The sequence below is a fragment of the Ahaetulla prasina genome, chromosome 1 (genome assembly GCF_028640845.1).
Source record: "Ahaetulla prasina isolate Xishuangbanna chromosome 1, ASM2864084v1, whole genome shotgun sequence".
NCBI classification, from domain to species: domain Eukaryota; kingdom Metazoa; phylum Chordata; class Lepidosauria; order Squamata; family Colubridae; genus Ahaetulla; species Ahaetulla prasina.
The window spans coordinates 143824780-143845284 of NC_080539.1; the positions used below are offsets into that span (position 1 = coordinate 143824780).

The 20505-nt window shown below is 41.3% G+C and overlaps 1 protein-coding gene across 1 annotated transcript in view; it reads left to right on the top strand.

Moving 5' to 3' along the window:
- The window catches only part of CSMD1 (CUB and Sushi multiple domains 1), a 1133931-nt gene that overhangs the window by 113238 nt on the left and 1000188 nt on the right, over positions 1-20505 (top strand). The window contains exon 2 of the mRNA XM_058177365.1: positions 15638-15854. Coding sequence (XP_058033348.1) covers positions 15638-15854 — 217 coding nt within the window. The remainder of the gene's footprint in view (positions 1-15637; positions 15855-20505) is intronic.

Genomic DNA, 20505 nt, shown 5'->3' on the forward strand with positions numbered 1-20505 from the left:
ACTTAAATTTGTTTGTTCTCATGAGTGGTTCAAGGCATTCTCTTATCCAGTTAGTGAGGTAGACAGTATCCAATAGATGATGATGGCCATTATGATGATACCACTGGCATTGACAAAAAGACACTCAGTCAATTGCAAAAGGCAGCTTTAATTAGAACAGCTTGCATCCTTATTTCTTGTCCAACCCTATTCATTGTTATTCTGTTATACTGGATAGAGAATACCAGTTCGATGGACAAATTGACAATATACATATGCCTGGAACAAACTTAAATGGATTGATTTATGACTAGATTGCCAAAATTAAATTCTCATATAAAGCATTTTTAAAAAACCTCAGTAATCTTTAGAAGATTAAAACTGATAGATTAACACAGAATTTTTGCTAAAAAATCATTTTCTTGTATTTTATGTACCATGTTTTGTGGAATTTATGCTTTCAATTTGGCATCTTTAATTTTTTAAAAAAGATAATAAAACTAAATCTTACAATCTTACAACAGAATCTTATGCATGATGACCCTAATCTGGAACCAATATTTTCCTTTTTCAGTATATATAGCCAGGTATTTCTATTGGTTCTAATAGATAATTTTTAGCAATGCAAATTACTCTTGCAGAGAGTTGGATTTAAAATGAGTTTATTGTGAGAGGAGTGTACTACACTTCAATTGTTTGCACTATTGTCAGATCTTTAAAGTAAACCTTTAAAGTAATGTGTTGTTTGAACATGTTGAAGTATGTTTTAATCAACTTGTGATAGGAACTTATTACTTTTCAGTAGCTAAGGGGGGAAAACCTATGTTATTCATAGCTGTATGTAAGATAAATGCAGAATGGGAATGGACTATGATCATAGCTTTAATATGGCACAAATTTTGATTCTTTCATCGAAAAGCAGCCCTTTATTTGTTCTACTTTGTGTTCTCTATCTTGCTACTTGCTGGTTGCTAAGCAACTGCAAAACCATAAATACTGTTTGCATAAAGCACCAAGTTTATTTTATATGCTTCAAAAAACAGTAATTGGCAACCTTATGAACAGTAGCTCTGTGTTAAGATGGACTTCATCCTAATTGTAGAGGATGCTATGTCATTCTGACTTGCATTCAGAAAATAAGGACATTCTGTCATACTTGAAGCTCAGTATTTAGCCAAGCAAGGATTTCTGTCCCCAAAAGAGCCAAACTAAATCACAACAAAAGTACTTTTTAGTCATTGTATCTCCTTTCCATTTATTCTGTAATGTCTTACCAGGGACAGGATTGGAGTACTATAGTGTTCCTTTATGGGAAATGGGCACCCCCTCATATATTCACTCTGTGTGTGCGTGTTTCTTCTCAGCCTTTGATCAGGAAGTAGCACTGGCATTGTTGGAGGACACCCAAAACCCTCCCAATATTGAGTCTTCGGAGAAGGGCGGGATATAAATGCAAATAAAAAAAATATGACATATATTTAACTATATAACTATATATTTAACTATATAGAGTCCAATTATATTGATGATATCTATATAATAGAATATGGTAATGGTAAAGTCGTGTCCAGTTGTGTCCGATTCTGGCCAGCACTCTCTGAAAACATTTCTAGGGTCATGTGGTCAGCATGGCTATATGCCAAAGATGTACAGAACACTTTTACTTTCCCACTGAAGTGGTTCCTATTTATCTATTCTCATTTGCATGCTTTCAAACTGCTAGGTGGGCAGGAGCTGAGGCAAGAAACAGGGGCACACCTTGGTGTGCGGCACTTGGGTCTTGAACCTGGGCTGTTGGCTTTCCAGCTGATAAGCTCAGCATCTTTAACCTCTTAACCATCACACCCCTGCATAACAGAATATAGAAGACATCATTGCAAGAGCCAAATTCAATTATTCTAACGCTTAAAAAAACATTTTCAGTAAAAACAAATAAAAGCAGGTAAAACATTTCTGATTTTTAAACCAGTCTCTAAATAAAGAAATCAAACCAATATTCTATTCCCCCCCCCCCGCCCATAACCATTTCAGTGAAATTTTACAATACCAGCATATACACATTCATGCTGTTCCAAGTAAGTATACTTAGACTGCATAGAATTTGGGTGCTTCCAAGCTTCACTTTGCTAGCAGAGAGGGAGTCAATTAGTTAGAGCAGGGGTCCCCACCCTTGGGCCATCCCCGGGCCATGGCCTATTTGGACAGGGCTGTGTGAGTGGCGGGCCAATACACATGCAGCTCAGTTTGCGTGCGTGGAGGCCAGTGTGCATGCACACTTGCATACAGGCTCAACATGCACAAGTCAATTTGCATGTGCATGTGTGTGTGTGTCGACACGCGCACAGAAATTGAGTGCATGAATGTGTGTGCGCCAGCCTGCTGCTCACATGGCTCCATTCCCCCCTTTCCTCTCCAACCGGGCTGCCAAGCCTCAAAGGTCGGGGACGGTTGAGTTAGAGAATAGTCAGTTCATGTCTATAGAAAACTGCAAACAATAGTGCTGGGTTAATTCACAGAAAATCCTGTAAATCATATTCCAAAAGAAAAAAAGGTAGCTTTGAATTCAGTTTCCATTCACCAGTTAAGGGCCCAAGACTAAGACTCAGACTGAAAAAAATGCCTGAGTCAATTGAACTTTTGATAGAATAGAATAGAATTCTTTATTGGCCAAGTGTGATTGGACGCACAAGGAATTTGTCTTTGGGGCATATGCTTTCAGTGTACAACAAAGATACATTCGTCAAGAATCATAAGGTACAACACTTAATGATAGTCAAAGAGTACAAATAAGCAATCAGGAAACAATCAATATCAATATAAATTGTAAGAATAAAAGCAACAAAGTTACAATTATGCAATCATAAGTGGGAAAAGATGGGTGATAGGAATGATGAGAAGACAAAAAGTACTAGTAATGCAGCCTAATGAATAGTTTGACAGTATTGAGGGAATTATTTGTTTAGCAGAGTGATGGCATTTGGGAAAAATGTTCTTATGTTTAGTTTTTCTGGTGTGCAGTGCTTTATAGCATCATTTTGAGGGTAGTAATTGAAACAGTTTAAGTCCAGGATGTGAGGGGTCTGTAAATATTTTAATAGCCCTCTTTTTGACTCGTGCAGTATACAGGTCCTCAATGGAAGGCAGCTTGGTAGCAATTGTTTTTTCTGAAGTTCTAATCATCCTCTAAAGTCTGTGTCTGTCTTGTTGAGTTGCAGAACCAAACCAGACAGTTATAGAGGTGCAGATGACAGACTCAATAGTTCCTCTGTAGAACTGTATCAGCAGCTCCTTGGGCAGTTTGAGCTTCTTGAGTTGGCACAGAAAGAACATTCTTTGTTGTGGTTTTTTTGATGATGTTCTTGATGTTAGGTGTCCATTTTAGATCTTGAGATATGATAGAACCTAGAAATTTGAAGGTTTCTACTGTTGATACTATGTTGTTTAGTATTGTAAGAGGTGGTACAGTTTTGAGTATGTTCAGTTCCAGATTGTTACGGACTCACCATGAGGCTAGTTGTTCAACCTCCCATCTGTATGCGGATTCATCGTTGTCTCGAATGAGACCAATCACTGTTGTATCATCTGCAAACTTCAGTAGTTTAACAGATGGGTTGTTTGAGATGCAGTCATTGATATATAGAGAGAAGAGAAGCGGAGAGAGCACACAGCCCTGGGGGACTCCTGTGCTAATTGTACAGGTATCTGATGTGATTTTGCCTAGCTTCACTTTCTGCTTCCTGTCTGTTAGGAAGCTTGTGATCCATTTACAAGTGTGTACGGCTAGCTGATTTAGTTTAGTTAGAAGAATGTCTGGTATGAAGGTATTGAATGCTGAACTAAAGTCTACAAAGAGGACCTTTGAGTAGATCTTTGGAGATTCAAGATGTTGTAGGATGTAGCGCAGAGCCATATTAACAGCATCATCTGTCGATCTATTTGCTCGGTATGCAAATTGCAGTGGGTCTAACAGTGGATCCATGATGGTTTTCAGATGGGACATCACTAGCCTTTCAAAGGTTTTCATAACTACTGATGTTGATTTTTGATTATCTAGATCAGTATATGTCAACTATGGTGTCTGGTGAATCTTGGGAGTTGAAGTCCACACATCTTCACATTGCCAAGTTGAGAAACACTGACCAAGACATTTCTTTCCATTTGGGAGGATTTGGCTACTTGTGTACTGGAAAATTTCCCTTAGGGCCAGCTTTGTGATGCTATATATATGTATCCCTAGACTTTCTTTTGAAGCTAATTCCCTTTAATACTTTCTCTACTGGATCACTCTGTGCATAACTTAAGAATTACACACTGATTTTCTTTAATAGAGAAAGGAAAAAGGAATACTACTATATTAATGTTTGTATTTGCTACTGTTGCTATTCTGATTCCTGGAGCATCTTAATCTGAGTAGATGCTGACCTGGGAGAAATTTACAAAAATTTTGCAGACACAAGTTTGGAAGAGATTGCAATGTTTCTTTAGTTACTTAAACATTTTTATAGACACCCATCTCACAATATAGTGATTCGAGGTGGCATTCCTATAGTCTGACTCTTGAATCTTGTCTATGTACTATTCATCAGTTTAGTTAAGGGAACTAAGAAGATAAAATCTAATGAAAACAATAAATTGATTTTTATTGTTGCTCTTAATAATGGCACCAAACCAAAGTTTTCAAAATGTTTAATATTTCATTTTAAAACATCCATTTAATAGGGTATTTATACATTACAATTTATATTTGTTATTCTCTTAGAGTTTACTGTGCTGAAAAGAAAATACCTGTATGAATAAAATTTCATAGACAACAATTCAATCATCTAGCTGTATGGTGGATGTCTGAACATAGATAAGTTTATTAAAATAGAAAACTGCAATCCCATGTCCCGACATTAAAGATTGTTTCATCCTAATGCACAGAGTACAAATGTTAATATTAGCAATACAATTTCTCTTTTGTTATTTAATATCATTTGTTCTACAGGCTGTCACTTGAGCAAGATATGGAACAGTATTAGTTTATTGATCTTTTATGGGTTCACCTTTTGGGACCAAGAGTTGAAAATCAGTGTAGTATCTTGCTTAAAATATGGGTAATCCGCAACTTATGACCATAATGGAGCCTGGAATTTCCATTGTAAATCATGATAGTTATAAGTTGAGGCACCAATGCGACCAATCTGATTTTATGAATTTTTGCAATGGTAATTAAGCAAGTGCTGCTGTTGTAAAGCTAATGTGGTGGTTGTTATGCAAATATACAGGTTATTAAACAAATCCATTCATTCCTATTTGTTTGTTTGTTTTTTTGCCAGCAATTGTTAGAAAATGTCATAAGTTGCGTTCATGTGACTGCAGAATGCTACAACTTGTCATAAAGATGAGCCGGTTGCCATCTATCTAAAATGCGGTCATGTAGCTGTGTATGTGCCACCATTGGAATTCAGGAACCGAGTCATAGGTAGCTTTTCAGGGGGTTGTTGTAACTTCAAAGTTACAGTCAAAGACTGTTAAGTAATTGGTCATTTTGCGAGGACTACCTGTACTAGATTTGCACATGTAGTTGTTAAGTGAATCACACAGACATTAAGTGTATCTAGCTTCCCATATTGATTCCTTGTTGGAAGCTGGCTGGGAAGGTCACAAATGGTGATCACATGACCCTGGTTGGCTGCAACCATCATAAACATATGCAGCTTGTCAAGCACCTAAATTTTGATCACCTGGCTATGGGGATGCTCTGATGGTCATAAGTGTAAGAACTGCCCACTATTTTCAGTGCAGTTGTAACTCTGAATAGTTCTTAAATGAATGGTTGTAAGTCAAGGGCTAGCTGTAGACCAGTCTCAAATGGTCACGGAAGGATCTGGCAGCTGCTGAAATCCAGCTGCCTTCACCCAGGAGTGACCAAGCACTCCTGGCTGAAGTGATGCATGCTCTTTCTGAAGAGAAGAAGAAAAGCATTTCCTTTAAATTTCTTTTGCTATGGGCTAGGAATGAATCAAAGGCAATGCCCTGAACACATAGCAGGAAAAAGCAGTTTGCAGGAACTGTTCATGCCAGGATAAAGAAAATAAATAAAGTAAAAAGTCCACCCAGTGCTTTTTACAATCCTATAATTTTAAAAGAACCCTGTCGTATGATATAGCTATTAATTATCACTTGAGCATATCAAAGATTTGCTGGGAACTAATCTTATAGTTTGTTTTTCAATAGATATATGTTTGCAGAGAGTATATGCCAGTGATGGGTTGCTACCGGTTCGCACTGGATTGGGCGAACCGGTAACCCACCTGGGCACTTCTGTCCATGCACAGAAGCTTCTGTGCATGTGCAGAAGTGCCACACATGTGCACGAGCGAACTGATAGTGATAGGATTAGGAACCCATCCCTAGTATACACCCACCAATATAATCAGTAACATTTTTTTTCTACTTTCTTCTACAGGGTTACATAGCATCATAAAGGCCCTAGAAAAATAAATCTTGGGCCATTTTCGTCCATCCAATTAACGGGAGCTTAACTTTTAATTCTAACTCAATATCTTATTCTATTATAAGGTTCTATCCAGCTGTATGAACAAGTCAGACATCTGAAACGTATCGTACCGTACAAAATTCATTTACTAGGTCAATGACAAAAGGACGCAAATGTGTTTAACATCTTAAATAGAAGGTTAGGGATGGGTAAGATTATTCTTTTAAGAATGAAAGACATAAAGAGCCTGCTATTTCAAGAAAATCCCTTATATATATATTTTTTTTAAATGTTCTATAAAAGCACATAAATACCCTTGTTTTCATTATCCATGGATTTCTCCTGCCAGCCAAAATCACAAGGTTTTCTTTCTATTTACACATACATTTGAATAACATATTGATAATATTCTTTTCAAGAACATGTTAAATGTAATATTTTAAAAATTTTATTTATTTGTTTGTTTTTATCCTGCCTTTATTTTTTTTATAAATTACTCAAGATGTCGAAAATTTCTAATATTTTTCCTTCTCCTATTTTCCCCACAATGAAAATTCTATGGTTGGGGTGAGAGAAAGTGACTGGCCCAACATCACCTAGCTGGCTTTCATGCCTAAGGCCAGACTAGAACTCACAAATCTACTAGTTACTAGCTGGTACCTTGAACACTAGACCAAACTGGCTGCCTTTTTTGCAATCTCATAATGGGTCTACCAAAGAAATATGATGGTTAACTTTTTATAAAATATCCCCCATGAATTAATTATTTTACATTGACCAGGATGACATAAGCATTACTGTAAGTTATTTATTACTCACACCTCTCATACACATGCACAATTTTCCAAATTCTTAATAGCTAGGACAGAAAGAAAGGAAGGTGTATTTTGTTAACCAGGTAACTATGGACTTCCCTAACTAGGCCATTGCTTCATCTCTTCATCACCCTAGAGCAATTAAGGCACAGTGGGGGTGGGGGTGGGGGGTGGACAATTGGTACTTTTAAAAAACATTTTTCATCTCTGATTTTTAACAGTTGATACACATTTAAACAGGAAAGGCTAGCATTTCTATAGCATCCCGCCAGCGCCCGCCGGGAAGACCGGAGAGCTGTTGCCGAGCGGCCTGGAGCTATCGCCCTGTGGACCATCTTCCCGACAGCCGGATGAAGACCTGTGGGCCCTGTTGGACCCCCGGCTGCCAGGAACGGGGCAGAGGCGCCGGGCGGGTAGCAGCGCCCGCTGAGAAGAGCCGGCCCGGTTTTGTGGTTCGCTGCCAGGCGGCCGCATGGGTCATCAGTGGCCGATTACCCAGCATGGGTGTCACCGGCTGAAGCGTCCAGCGGCAATGATACCAACAGTGGCCCTGATACCATCGGAGGCCACTACTAATGATGATGAACGACGGCCGCCATTTTGGAAGGGCGCGGATTGGCGCGCGCTAGAAATGGCCTGGCTTGGCCGAGGGTTGCTGCAGCCGGTCGTCAGGACATCGGCGACTGAGTGTGGGCCGCTGATTTTTTGGCAGCTCTGCTTAGCAGCACGGATACCAACAACCCAACGATTCACCATCATTGACCGCATTTGCCATCTTTGCGGATGCCTGGACGGTTTGCCGACTTTTGAGCGGCAATGTTATCGCCGGTTTGGATACGAACAGCTCTGGCAGGTGGAACTTTGACCTTAGTCGATGGGCGACATTATGGGCAGAATTCATCAGCCCAACTTTTATTTCATCTAACTGTTGCCCTACCGGCCTTTTGGCCGTTGTCTGTGACTGTTCGGTTTCACCCATCGTCCGCAATACCATCTACTGACCGGGAACTTTTCCTCTCCCCGCTGTTATTTAGATCTTTATGCATGAAATATACAGCTGCCGAACTTCTTCAACTGCGAGGTTCCCCCGCCTCGCAGGAATGGCCATCTGGGTTATCGAGGGCCGGCCTTAACGAGGGGTCTTGGGACCCGGAGAGGTGGCATCGAGGAAGAAGAATTTATGGGGTTTTGTACATAGGTTTTTAATAAGGGTTTTTAAAGGGGAGAGGAAAGTGACGGAGGGGAGATCCCGTCGGGAGGGTTGGTTCAGTCCCAGTCCCAGTTCACGGCGTTTTCATCTGGTCCGAGGGAGGGTGAGGGTTCGTTCCAGAATTGGAAGTTGGTTCCATCTGTACGGTAAGTGGGAGGGGCAGATATGGCGGAAGCAAGGGGCCGTATCGTTCGTTGGGAGCACGTGTTCGCTGTATAAAAGCGATCGTGTGCTCCGGCCCCCTAGTCTTTCCCCGTTCCCCGGAAGGTCAGGATCCTCAGAGCCCGGGCCTCCGGTTGATGTTGTGCAATGCCCGGTCCGTGGTTAACAAGGCCCCTGATTTGCGATCTTATCCAGGGGGAATCCACGGACTTTATGGGCATTACGGAGACCTGGTTGGGTGCAGAAGGGGGGGTGCCCCTAGTTGAACTGTGCCCGCCAGGTTTCCGAGCATTCCATCAGCCAAGGGCCCAGGGTAGGGGTGGAGGGGTGGCGGTTGTAATGAGAGAGGGTCTAGAGCCGAGAGAGACCACTGTTCCTCAGATAGCCGGCTGTGAATCCTTCTTGTGAAGTGGGGCCATAAGAATCAGATGGGTTTGTTGATCGCGTACCTGGCTCCTTGCTACGTGACTACAGCCCTGCCTGAGCTACTGGAGGTGCTTGCCGGGTGGCTGTTGAGATCCCCAGACTTTTGGTCATGGGCGATTTCAATCTGCCATCGGCTGGCTTGTCATCAACAGTGGTTCAGGAGTTCCAGGCTTCCATGACGGCCTTGGACCTGATTCAAGTAACTGATGGCCCTACTCACACGGGGATCTGCGCTGGATCTGATTTATATCTCTGGACAGTGGTTTAATGATCTGGTAGTAAGAGATTTAGTGACAATACCGGTGTCATGGTCAGATCATTTCTCCTCCGCCTAGACTTTCAGACCGCTACTCACCACTGCAGGGAGACGGAGCCAATGCGTTGGTTCCGTCCCAGGCGCCTGATGGACCCTGAGAGGTTCCAGACGGAGCTTGGGCGTTCCCTGAGGATCTTACCCATGGCACGACTGAAGAACTAGTCGCGGCCTGGGAACAGGCCGCGGCTGGGGCTTTGGACCGTGTCGTGCCTTTGCGACCTCTGACCCGGCGCAGATCTCGATTAGCTCCTTGGTTCTCTGAGGAGCTGAGAGATGAAACGCCGGAGAAGACGCCTAGAGAGCACCTGGAGGTCCAGCCGCCCGGTTGATCGGACACTAGTTAGGTCTTTTTCAAAGACCTACCTAGTGGCACTGAGGGTGGCGAGGCGTTCCTACGCCTCCTCCCTCATTGCGTCGGCAGATAACCGCCCGGCCGCCCTGTTTCGGGTGACCCGTTCCCTTCTTCACCAGGGGGGACGGGATGACCCCTTACAGGGACGTGCCGAGGAGTTTAGTGGTTATCTATACGATAAAATCGCTCAGCTTCGGGATAGCTTGGACCAAGATTGCGATGATCCAGATGAGATGACTGAGGCTCGTCTTGTTGATGTGGTTTGGGATGAGTTTGATTCTGTGGCTCCCGAGGACATGGACAGGTTGCTGGGGAGGCTGCATGCCACTACATGTTTACTGGACCCGTGCCCTCCTGGCTGGTGCTGGCCACTCAGGATGTGACACGAGGCTGGCTCGGGGTATTATAAATGCTTCTTTGATGGAGGGGGCTTTCCGCTGCCTTGAAAGAGGCGGTGGTGAGACCCCTCCTCAAGAAGCCTTCCCTGGACCCAGCTATTTTGGGTAATTATCGTCCAGTCTCCAACCTTCGCTTTGTTGCGGAGGTTGTAGAGAGGGGGGTGGGACGGCAGTTCCCTCAGTACCTGGAGGAAGCTGTCTATCTAGACCCGTTCCAGTCCGGCTTCCGGCCCGGTTATAGCACGGAGACAGCTTTGGTCGCGTTGGTGGATGACCTCTGGAGGGCCAGGGATAGGGGTTGTTCCTCTGCCCTGGTCCTGTTGGATCTCTCATCGGCTTTTGATACCATCGACCATGGTATCCTGCTGCGCCGGTTGGAGGGGTTGGGAGTGGGAGGCACCGTTTATCGGTGGTTCTCCTCCTACCTCTCCGACCGGTCGCAGTCGGTGTTGACAGGGGCAGAGATCGGCGCGGGCGCCTCACTTGTGGGTGCCGCGGGGTCGATTCTCTCGCCTCTCCTGTTCAACATCTACATGAAGCCGTTAGGCGAGGTCATCAGTGGCTTTGGGGTGAGTTATCATCTGTACGCTGATGATACTCAGCTGTACTTTTCCACCCCAGGCCACCCCAGCGAAGCTGTCAAGTGCTGTCCCGTTGTTTGGAGGCCGTGCGGGTCTGGATGGGGAGAAACAGACTCAGACTCAATCCATCCAAGACGGAGTGGCTGTGGATGCCGGCATCCCGGTACAGTCAGCTGCAACGCGGCTGACTGTTGGGGCGAGTCACTGGCCCCAACGGAAAGAGTGCGCAACTTGGGCGTTCTCCTGGATGAGCGGCTGTCGTTTGAAGATCACTTGACGGCCGTCTCCAGGAGAGCTTTTACCAGGTTCGCCTGGTCCGCCAGTTGCGCCTTTCTTGACCGGGATGCCTTATGCACGGTCACTCATGCTCGTCACTTCTCGACTGGATTATTGCAATGCTCTCTACATGGGGCTACCTTTGAAGTGTACCGGAGACTGCAGTTAGTCCAGAATGCAGCTGCGCGGGTGATTGAGGAGCACCGCGTTGCTCCGGTAACACCTCTCCTGCGCAGTCTGCACTGGCTACCTGTGGTCTTCGGGTGCGCTTCAAGGTTTTGGTTACCACCTTCAAAGCGCTCCATGGCTTAGGGCCCGGTACTTACGGGACCGCCTGCTGTTTCCACATGCCTCCCACCGACCCGTGCGCTCTCACAGAGAGGGTCTTCTCAGGTGCCGTCCGCCAAGCAGTGTCGGCTGGCGGCCCCAGGAAGGTCCTTCTCTGTGGGAGCACCTACTCTGGAACGAACTTCCCCGGTTTACGCCAATTGCCTGACCTTGGACCTTCCGGGAACTGAAAACTTATTTATTTATACAAGCAGGACTGGCCTGACTTTTTAAATTCTAAATTTAAATTTTAAACTTTTAATGGTAATTTTATTGGGTATTTTTATGGTCAATCGACGGTTTTAATCTGGCCTTTCATTGAATAAGCTTTTTAATGGTTATTTTAATATGTATATTTATTGTTTTAAATGAAGGCTGTACACCGCCCTGAGTCCTTCGGGAGAAGGGCGGTATAGAAGTTTGATAAATAAAAATAAAATAAATAAATTTCTGTATTTTTGCAACCCTCTTTCGTCCTATCAGTGGAAAACTTTCCTTAGCTATAGGCAGTGGTGGGATTCAGCCAGTTTGCACCACTTCGGGAGAACAGGTTGTTAACTTTCTGAGCAGTTTGGCAAACTGGTTGTTAGAAGAAATCATTAGGGCAGAGAACCGGTTGTTAAATTACTTGAATCCCACCCCCTGGCCATAGGGAATGTAGTACAAGGAAGTTTAGAATCTAAAGTGGCATTGATCTTCAACATGAATGGATTTGCATTGGAACCTGCAATTAAATAAAACAAACCTGAAATTGCCGGATTCTAGGCAGAACTTTATAAGCAAAAACAACTATTTAAGCTAGTACAGAAACCAAATTCAATAATGAGCTAGGGATAGATAAGAAATTTAAAATACAAAACTCCCAGAGAATAAAGTAGTATCTAACCCTCAAGAGATCTGATTTAAAATGAAGCATGTGGGAGTGTTTTTCCACATTTACAGGTTGAAAGCACCTCAGAGCCTTATTTTAGGCTTCCACAGTTCCCAGAGGCTGAAACAAAAGTACTCTTTTATTTCTCTTGAAAATTGAGCTTCTGCAGCTTTGCAAGTTGCAGATGACACCCTTAGGTGTATGAACCATTTTTTTTCAAGACATTTCTTTAAGGCTCGATTACATTATGGGTGAGAAAAGCCTAATTCTTCTCTTCTGCCTTTTGTTTACTACATTTTCATCCCGCCTCCTTTTGGAAATTCAGGCTTTAAGAAAATAAATCTCTTTTAGTGAGAAGACTTGCCATCTCCCCCACCCCCTACAAAAGTTGAACCAGACAAGAATGGAATGTCATTCTGCACTGTACCACATTATATTTATTTAATTTATTTATTTTAGGATACACATAAACACACACGCACACACATGCGCGCGCGCGCGCACACACACACACACACACACACACACACACACACACACACACACACACAGAGGACATGTGGACTTCAACTCCCAAAATTCCTCAGCCAGACATGGTGGTTGGGGAATTCTGGTAGTTCAAATCCACAAGTCTTAAAATTGCCAAGTTTGGAGATTGCTGATCTAGAAACTGACCCAGACTAATAATGGCCTAGACTTAATACAGGCACAACTGAAATTCTGTCGATTATAACTGAATTCCACTCCAATTCCACTCCATCTGTGTCCTTTTCTTTTCTTTTTCTCTTTATTTCTGGCCCTTCCTCATTGGCTGGGTTCATATCTTGTGCTGATACGTTTTAACTTTAGTTTGTTGAAGTAGTGGCTCACTTCATGCATTTGGTTATAAGCCACCGTTTGTGAACCCATGGCTCAATTCACATAAGATAGTAAGTCCTTATGAAATAAACCAGATTAGAATTTAGTATTATAGCTAGTCTCTCACCCCAGTTACAGTCTTTCCTGTATACAGAGAACTTGGTCATTGAACTTGATGCAGAGGGAGTATGTATGAATTAATTATAATTTTCACTTAGCCCCTTGACCTTCAGTTTCCTTAACAAAAAATCTTGCCATTAACTTGCTGGTTCTGAACACACATGTTTGAAATTTATTAAGCCTGTCCTAGCCACCATTCCTCCCCCACCCCCAAACAAATCCTAATGTATAGTATTTTACAATCAGCCTAGCTCCATCACTTTATGTTCTGGTACAGGGGTGTCAAATTCAAGGCCTGGGGCTGGATCTGCCCGGTGAGGTGCTTAGATCTGGCCTGCAGGGCCATCCTGGAAACAGCGAAGGACTGGCCTGCAAGTGCCTCTGAACGAAAACAGAGCTCATGAGGGCTGCATGTGGTTCTCCCAGGCTCCGTTTTTGTTGACAGAGTGATGTAGGAGCCCGTTTTCACTGATAGAGGAGGCCGTTGCAGTTGAAAACAGAGCTTGGGAGCCCGTTTTCACTGGCAGGGTGCTCGGGCCATCACAGGCACCCTTGACACAAGTGCTGACCACGACCCCTTGCCAAGCCCTGCCCCGCACGCCCCCAAGGTCAAATTCAACCTTGATGTGGCCCTCAATGAAATCCAGTTTGACACCCCTGTTCTAGTATATCTGCATTTCAGAAATGGTGCACCTAATCTAGCATTTTCCTCCAATAAGATCCTTGCTAAGAAGAACATCCAGTCTGCCTTCAATAGAGATTATATGCAGGCAGTCAAATAAATCAAATAAATCGACTCTGTGATGAGGCTTTCCAGAAGGATTTCAGTTCTCTTCACCAGTTCCATCATAAGAACACTGCTTTAAAAAAAAAAAAGATAAAGCTGACTGTGCCTAGATTTTTTTTTTTGGCAATTTGCAATAAGAAGGAAGTATTCATAAAATGCAACTAATGACAGTTTCCTATTGCCAGTTGAGTGTGGATTTGTCCCCACTCCCAATTTAAGCTATGTTTAATAGGTTATAAATATATCTTTAGGAACTACTTAATTTTAAAAGGCTTTACACTTAGAGGAAGAAATGTGGCAATGTCTGCATTATAATGGTTTGCTATGAACAATTGGCAGATATGCTGGGAAATCCTTCTCTTTTAACAGGCCTACTGAATTCCCACAGCTTTAATATCTACTCATTAGAGTTGCAGATTTAAACTCAGTAGAAAATGGTAATTTATTAGGCCATAGTTTTAACCTGCAAATCCTTTCTTTAATTAAATCTTTTATGTTAGGATTTGGAAATTCCCACAAGCATTTGACAGCATTTCAAGTTAATATTTAAAGTCAGAAACCTATTCATAGGTATTTGGGACATAATAAAAAGTTGCCTGAAATAATCTTTGTTGTGGGCATAACAGCAAGTGTTAGGAATATATTTATGCCAAAACTGTGTGTGAATCCAAGCATTGTGCACAAAATGCCTCCCCCAACCTTTGCAGACATTTTATTCATTACGAAACAGATTGATTTTATGCCTCAATGTAATTCTGAGCTTTGGCATATCTATATTTGAGGGATTAATGAGCTCAGCAAGATGGATAGAAAAAAACCCTGCTTGTCATAAATCAAGGCTACTTGTTGCTGAATTGCCTATTTAATCAGCAGCATGCCCCCATATGGTTCAGTAGGATATACTAATCAAATTGGGAATAAACATGTTCTCTGTTGAATCTTAGAATTTAGTCATAAAAGAACCAGAGGAAACTGAAACATTTCTTGTCGACCTAATTTAGGGATTTTTGAGTCTAACACTCACTCACATCATGCAGGGAGGGAAAAATTGGGATATTTCAGAATTGTTTCTTTTTAAAAAAATGTTCATACAACCCTCCAATGTATTCAGTAGAAGAATTTTTTTTCCCTGTAACCATTATTTATTTATTTAATCAAACTCACATTCCACTACTATCTAATCTATCTTGGCTGCTTCCAAGGTTTACACTATAATAACAATTTAAACATTCACTGTAAAACACTAATGTAAGTGCCAAGGAAGAAAATAAAATAAAATAAAATAAGGGGGCTTTGATATTTAGAATTTAAGTTCTAAAACTTTGCTCCATTATTTTCAGTGAAAAGGTCCAGTCTTATAATAAGGAAAACTGAAGGAGTACATTGTTGTGTTTATGAACCAAATTCACCAGCGATCACCAGTGGTGGATTAGGAAGCCTATTCCTAATGGTTATTCCTTTAAGAATGAGGGGAAAAATAGCTTCGTGAAAATCAGCAGGAGCTAAATTTGTTGCCACTTACTCTATTCAATGTTCAACACTGCATGAATAAATGGAATTACATCTTAAAATGCTAAATTTTCAGTCTCAAGCCTGCTTTGTGTGGATTTTACTATAGGACAGAGGAAAAATATCATTAAAATTGTATTAATTTCTTCTTTCCCTTCTTGTCTTCCAGGTCAGAACTGTGGAGGTTTAGTACAAGGCCCCAATGGGACGATAGAAAGCCCAGGATTCCCTCATGGCTACCCAAATTACGCCAACTGCACATGGATCATAATCACAGGCGAACGTAACAGGATACAGTTATCATTCCATACTTTCGCCCTCGAAGAAGATTTTGATATTTTGTCTGTTTATGATGGGCAGCCACAACAAGGGAACCTAAAAGTGAGGTAAAGTAAAATCTTGTCACTTCTTGTAAATTATATAGAATTCAGTGTTGTGTTGTAAAGGTGGTTTATTCACTGCTCTATTTGGCTGCTTCACATATGAATGTCCCTATAGAAGATAAAAAGCTTCTGCTTTGCATAACAGCAAAGAGATGTTTCCTGAAATCGTGCTATTTTTCCTTCATGATATCAGACTTGGACTCAATCTCTGTTAGGCTGCTTGTTTCTTGCATGTGTGCTTATATATTTATTATTGTTCTGAAGCAATTGTGGCATTCCAGGATAAACGTATTGCTGGAAATGTTTTGTTTCTGTTGAAAAGAAGAACTTTTGGTATTTCTAAAACCCATTTAGCTTTGCTATTAAAAATTGAGATGGAAGGTATGGAGATGTCTGTATTGGCTTGCTATTCAGTTCACACACCCGCCTGTAAGAAAATGTATTTCTTTCTGGAAGTCCGCTTATTGTTGTTGAACAGAACAGATAACATCATCACAACAGTAGAAATCCTTTTATATAAGGAATTATTTTAAGTATAAAAGAATTTTTACGTTCTTTTTAATATTTATATATTTTACGCATTATTTTATATTCCTTTTATGTAAAGGAAACAAGTTCTGCTTCAAAGACTTGTTAAAAATGGGCTTATTTAAAAGAATGTTATATATTTTCATTATAATACATTTGATTTTGATACATTGTGCTATAGACTTAGTTCTTACGGATGGTCACATTACGTTAGAAAAATCTAAAGCTTTCCTTAGTTGATATTTATACGGACCCTCAGAACTTTATCAAGGACTAAAACCCAAGGACAAATAATTTTCCCTCATTAGAAAACTTGTTGCATTGGGGGGAAAAATTGGCTCTTAATCTACAATGCAGGAATTAGTATATAGGCCAATCCTTACCTACTGAAGAGTTTGTGTAACCTGTATTTGAAACCAAAATTATATGTAAAATAGGAGATCAAACTTTAAGTGGTTCCCCATGGTTCCTCCAACTATATGTGGATCACATTTATTTGAAAAGACTGTAGAATTTAGATTAGAATGAAATGATTGTCCTGAGAGAAGGCTTAATTAAGCCTCTTTTCTGAACTACAACATAAGCAGGCAAGACGGGCAAAGAATAACACTGGACTTCTAATTCTTAAGCTCCAGATGCTTTATTATTGATTAGCTTACTTCTATTTTCTGAATCACACTGGAGAAAGAAGGACCTGCAGTGACCTACCATATCGAAGAATCTGCTGTGGCAGTTCATGTCCCATTACTTATGACCTGTTTTTACTAGAAATCTTAAACACTCTTTCCTGCCTCTACTTGAGTTGTGAATGGGGCACACAAACAAAATAAGAAGGTGACTGCCTCCATTTTGTTAAAGCATCTCCTAGATTCTACTTCATCTCGGAAGGTTACATGATTCCTTCTCCCTTTCAGCATCAGCAACAGCATCTCAGTCTGCAGACTCCGGGATCTTCTTTTATAACAGCGCTATGTAGGTTGTTATTTAAAAGCATTGTGTAAACGTATGATGATCTGTGACTCAGTAGTGTGTTGCTGCCACATTCACTGTAATGAGCAAAACAGTCCTGATAATGAGTGCCATCACTAAAATAGCAAGTTCTAATTAAACAGAACAAAAAGCTCTAAGGAGACACTCTTCACATTTTACACTTCAGGCGGTTTATTTTAGACAATTAGCAGCACTTATGACAATGCTGAAATATAAATATAATATTGAGGTCAGGAATGATGATATCTGTTGTGCAATTCTATGAAAATGTATTGCTCACTGCATAATGCATTACACACACGTGTCTTAAAACTGTGAGGTTCCCTTTGAGACTAAACTTACATAATTTTAATAGTAGAAATAATTGCTTAAAGATATTATCATTTTTGCTTTAAATGGTTGTCTGCCAAAAACTAATTTTTGCAAATTGAATACTTTTGTGTAGTATTTGGCTCCCATTTTATTGATATAGACATTCTTTATTTATTTAAAATATTTATATAGCCACCCATCTTATAACCAATTGTGGGCAGTTCCCAATTACCTTAAAGTAAAGTCGCCTAGGGTATCCCACTCCATCTGAAAGTCTGAGCGACTTTTCCCTTTAGAAGAAGTGTTGGGTTTGCGCATATATCTCACATTTGTGCATCTATGTGAATATATGTATCTGTCAGAAGCAGGTTCCAAACAAAAGCCAATGGAATCATAAGAAGATATTCCAGAAGTGAACTGCTATCAAACAAAATATTCAATTCACACAATTAATTGATCCCAATACACATTTAGGAAATATTTTCTCACCAATTGCTTTCAGCACAAACTTACAAACAGAAAATTTTTTGAAAGAGTTATTTATTCCAATTTTTAAAAAATTAGAATTCATTGGAGATCTTCATTCAATTGTTTAAAAGAAATACCTGCTTTATTTTACAAATAACAATTTAAACAAATGCAGTGATAATTATTTCTCACCATAGGAACACACAAACTTTCACTGTCTAAATATTCTTATCCTTGTTAGCTTTAGATTATATCTTTCTGCATATAGATTGCTACCTGGCAATGTATAATTTCCAAAGAAATCGGAAAATATGAACCACAGCATAAAATCAGTATAATTAGATGGAATGAGACAACTCACCGTGGCCAACTAACCCAAGTTAAGGGAGGCAAAAGTTCCTGTCAGCTTCCTTCTCCAAAGGCTTCCTCGCCTCGCTTTCCAGTGCCCCCTCCCATGTAAGGCAGGGAAGTAATTGTTCCAGACTGGACACTTCAGCAGGAAGAACCTTCATGGCAATAGCTGTCAGGAGGGAATCACCCTGTCACCATCCCTGCTTGACCTTCTCTCTGCCCAGGAGTCGTCAGGGTCCAATGGAGCAGGCTGAAGGAGAGGTTTTTCTCCTCAAACCCAGGCACAATTGGAAGCTTGGCTATTGGCTAGTGGAGTCAATCTAGAAGATGCCTTGAGCAAGGGGAGACAGTTTCTGCTGCCGCATGACTCCAGGTGCCAAAGCCCTGGTCCTTCCACTTATTGCAAGCTGCCCTTTCCTCCCTTCAGAACCTCGGGAGGAGAAGGGAGAAATAGGGGTTCCATCTACCCCTCCCCTCCTTTTAGGGGGGGAGGAAGTGAGACAAGGAAACTTTTGGAGAAGGAGTTCGGGCTGGTGGGAACTTTTGCTTCCCTTAAGCTGGGTTGGCTTTGGAAACCAGAATGGAAGGCCTGGACTTAGTTTAGTTAAATAGATGCCAGTACAACCATGTCCTGCAACTTCCCAGTTCCAGTTCTCCCAGTATCTGCCTAGGCAGTTTTCCCAAGTGGCACTGGTTCTTCTAGGGATGAGAGTCATGTGCTACTGATTTTAATAAAACTTAGAAAGGTGGAAGAGGCAGCTGGTCACCCAAATAATATTAAGAGAGGAATGTGTCCAGTTATCTCACGTTGAGTTATTCCATGTTGAATTGTCCTATGGTGAGTTAACCCATGTCAAGTTGATACATCAAGTTTGTTCCACAGAAAGTCGGCCACGGTGATTTGTCTTAGACCCTAATTAGAATCACAGTATGATCAAAATTAGTTAACAGTTAAAAGCTGAGGAAAAGAAATGAATGATTTGCTGCTTTCTTAAATACTGGGATGGTGGGATCTAAACCTACTTCTAGTGAAAGAATTCCATAGCTCAGGAACCTCAAAGGAGATGGCCTTGTACTGCATATCACATAAACAAGATTTTACAGTGTTACTCAACCTTGGCAACTTTAAGACAGATGGACTTCAACTCCCAGAATTCCCTAGCCACTCATGCTGGCTGGAGAATTCTAGGACTTGAAATCACTTCTTTAAACTGGAAACAAGAAAATGTGTCTTAAAGGCTGCATTCATGGTAGACCAAAGGTAATAACAGAATATCATTTGTTCATATCCTCCAAAAATGGCTGCTGGACCATACTAGTAACAGAGTAATTTGGCAGTGCAGATAAACTCTGTGAGAACATTTTAATATCAGAATGTTTTGCGCTGCCTTTGCTTAATGATGATGCTACTGTTTTCAGTAGAAGAACCGGGCGGAGCTCCCAGTCCTTTTACACAAAACTTTCTTCAAGTTTTCTTCATTTTTGCAGTTAAATTTAGATTGGAAGCCTGATTTAGCCACTGCTATTTATATTTAGCTGTTGTTATTATCTTATTTTAATTTTTTTCTGACACATAGTCTTCTAAAAGTCATTCCAAATTCTAGTCTGTTTTTGACTATCCCTCTATTAGGATGTGCAAGATTGTGGTTTATTTGGTGATCTTTCATTGAATATCAGACAGGATTTCTGCTCGTTGCTCAGCAACAATACTAGAAATGGTGCTACATATGGAATTTGTTACCTGTTGTCAGTCTTAATTGACTTAAGCCCTGTGCAGATGTCAGAGATGTGCATTGATGAGCACAGGTAAATATGGCTAGCATTGCAGCCAACAATCTTGTACCTGATGTCCCCTGGGAAGGCCCTTTTTATGTAGGGAGCTATGCCCATAAATGTGTGCTCTAGACCAGGGCTGTCAAACTCATAGCTCACGGGCTGGATGCGTCACACACTGGCAATGCCTATGCCCGGTTTAGCGAAGGGGAAAAAAGTTCCGATATGTCAC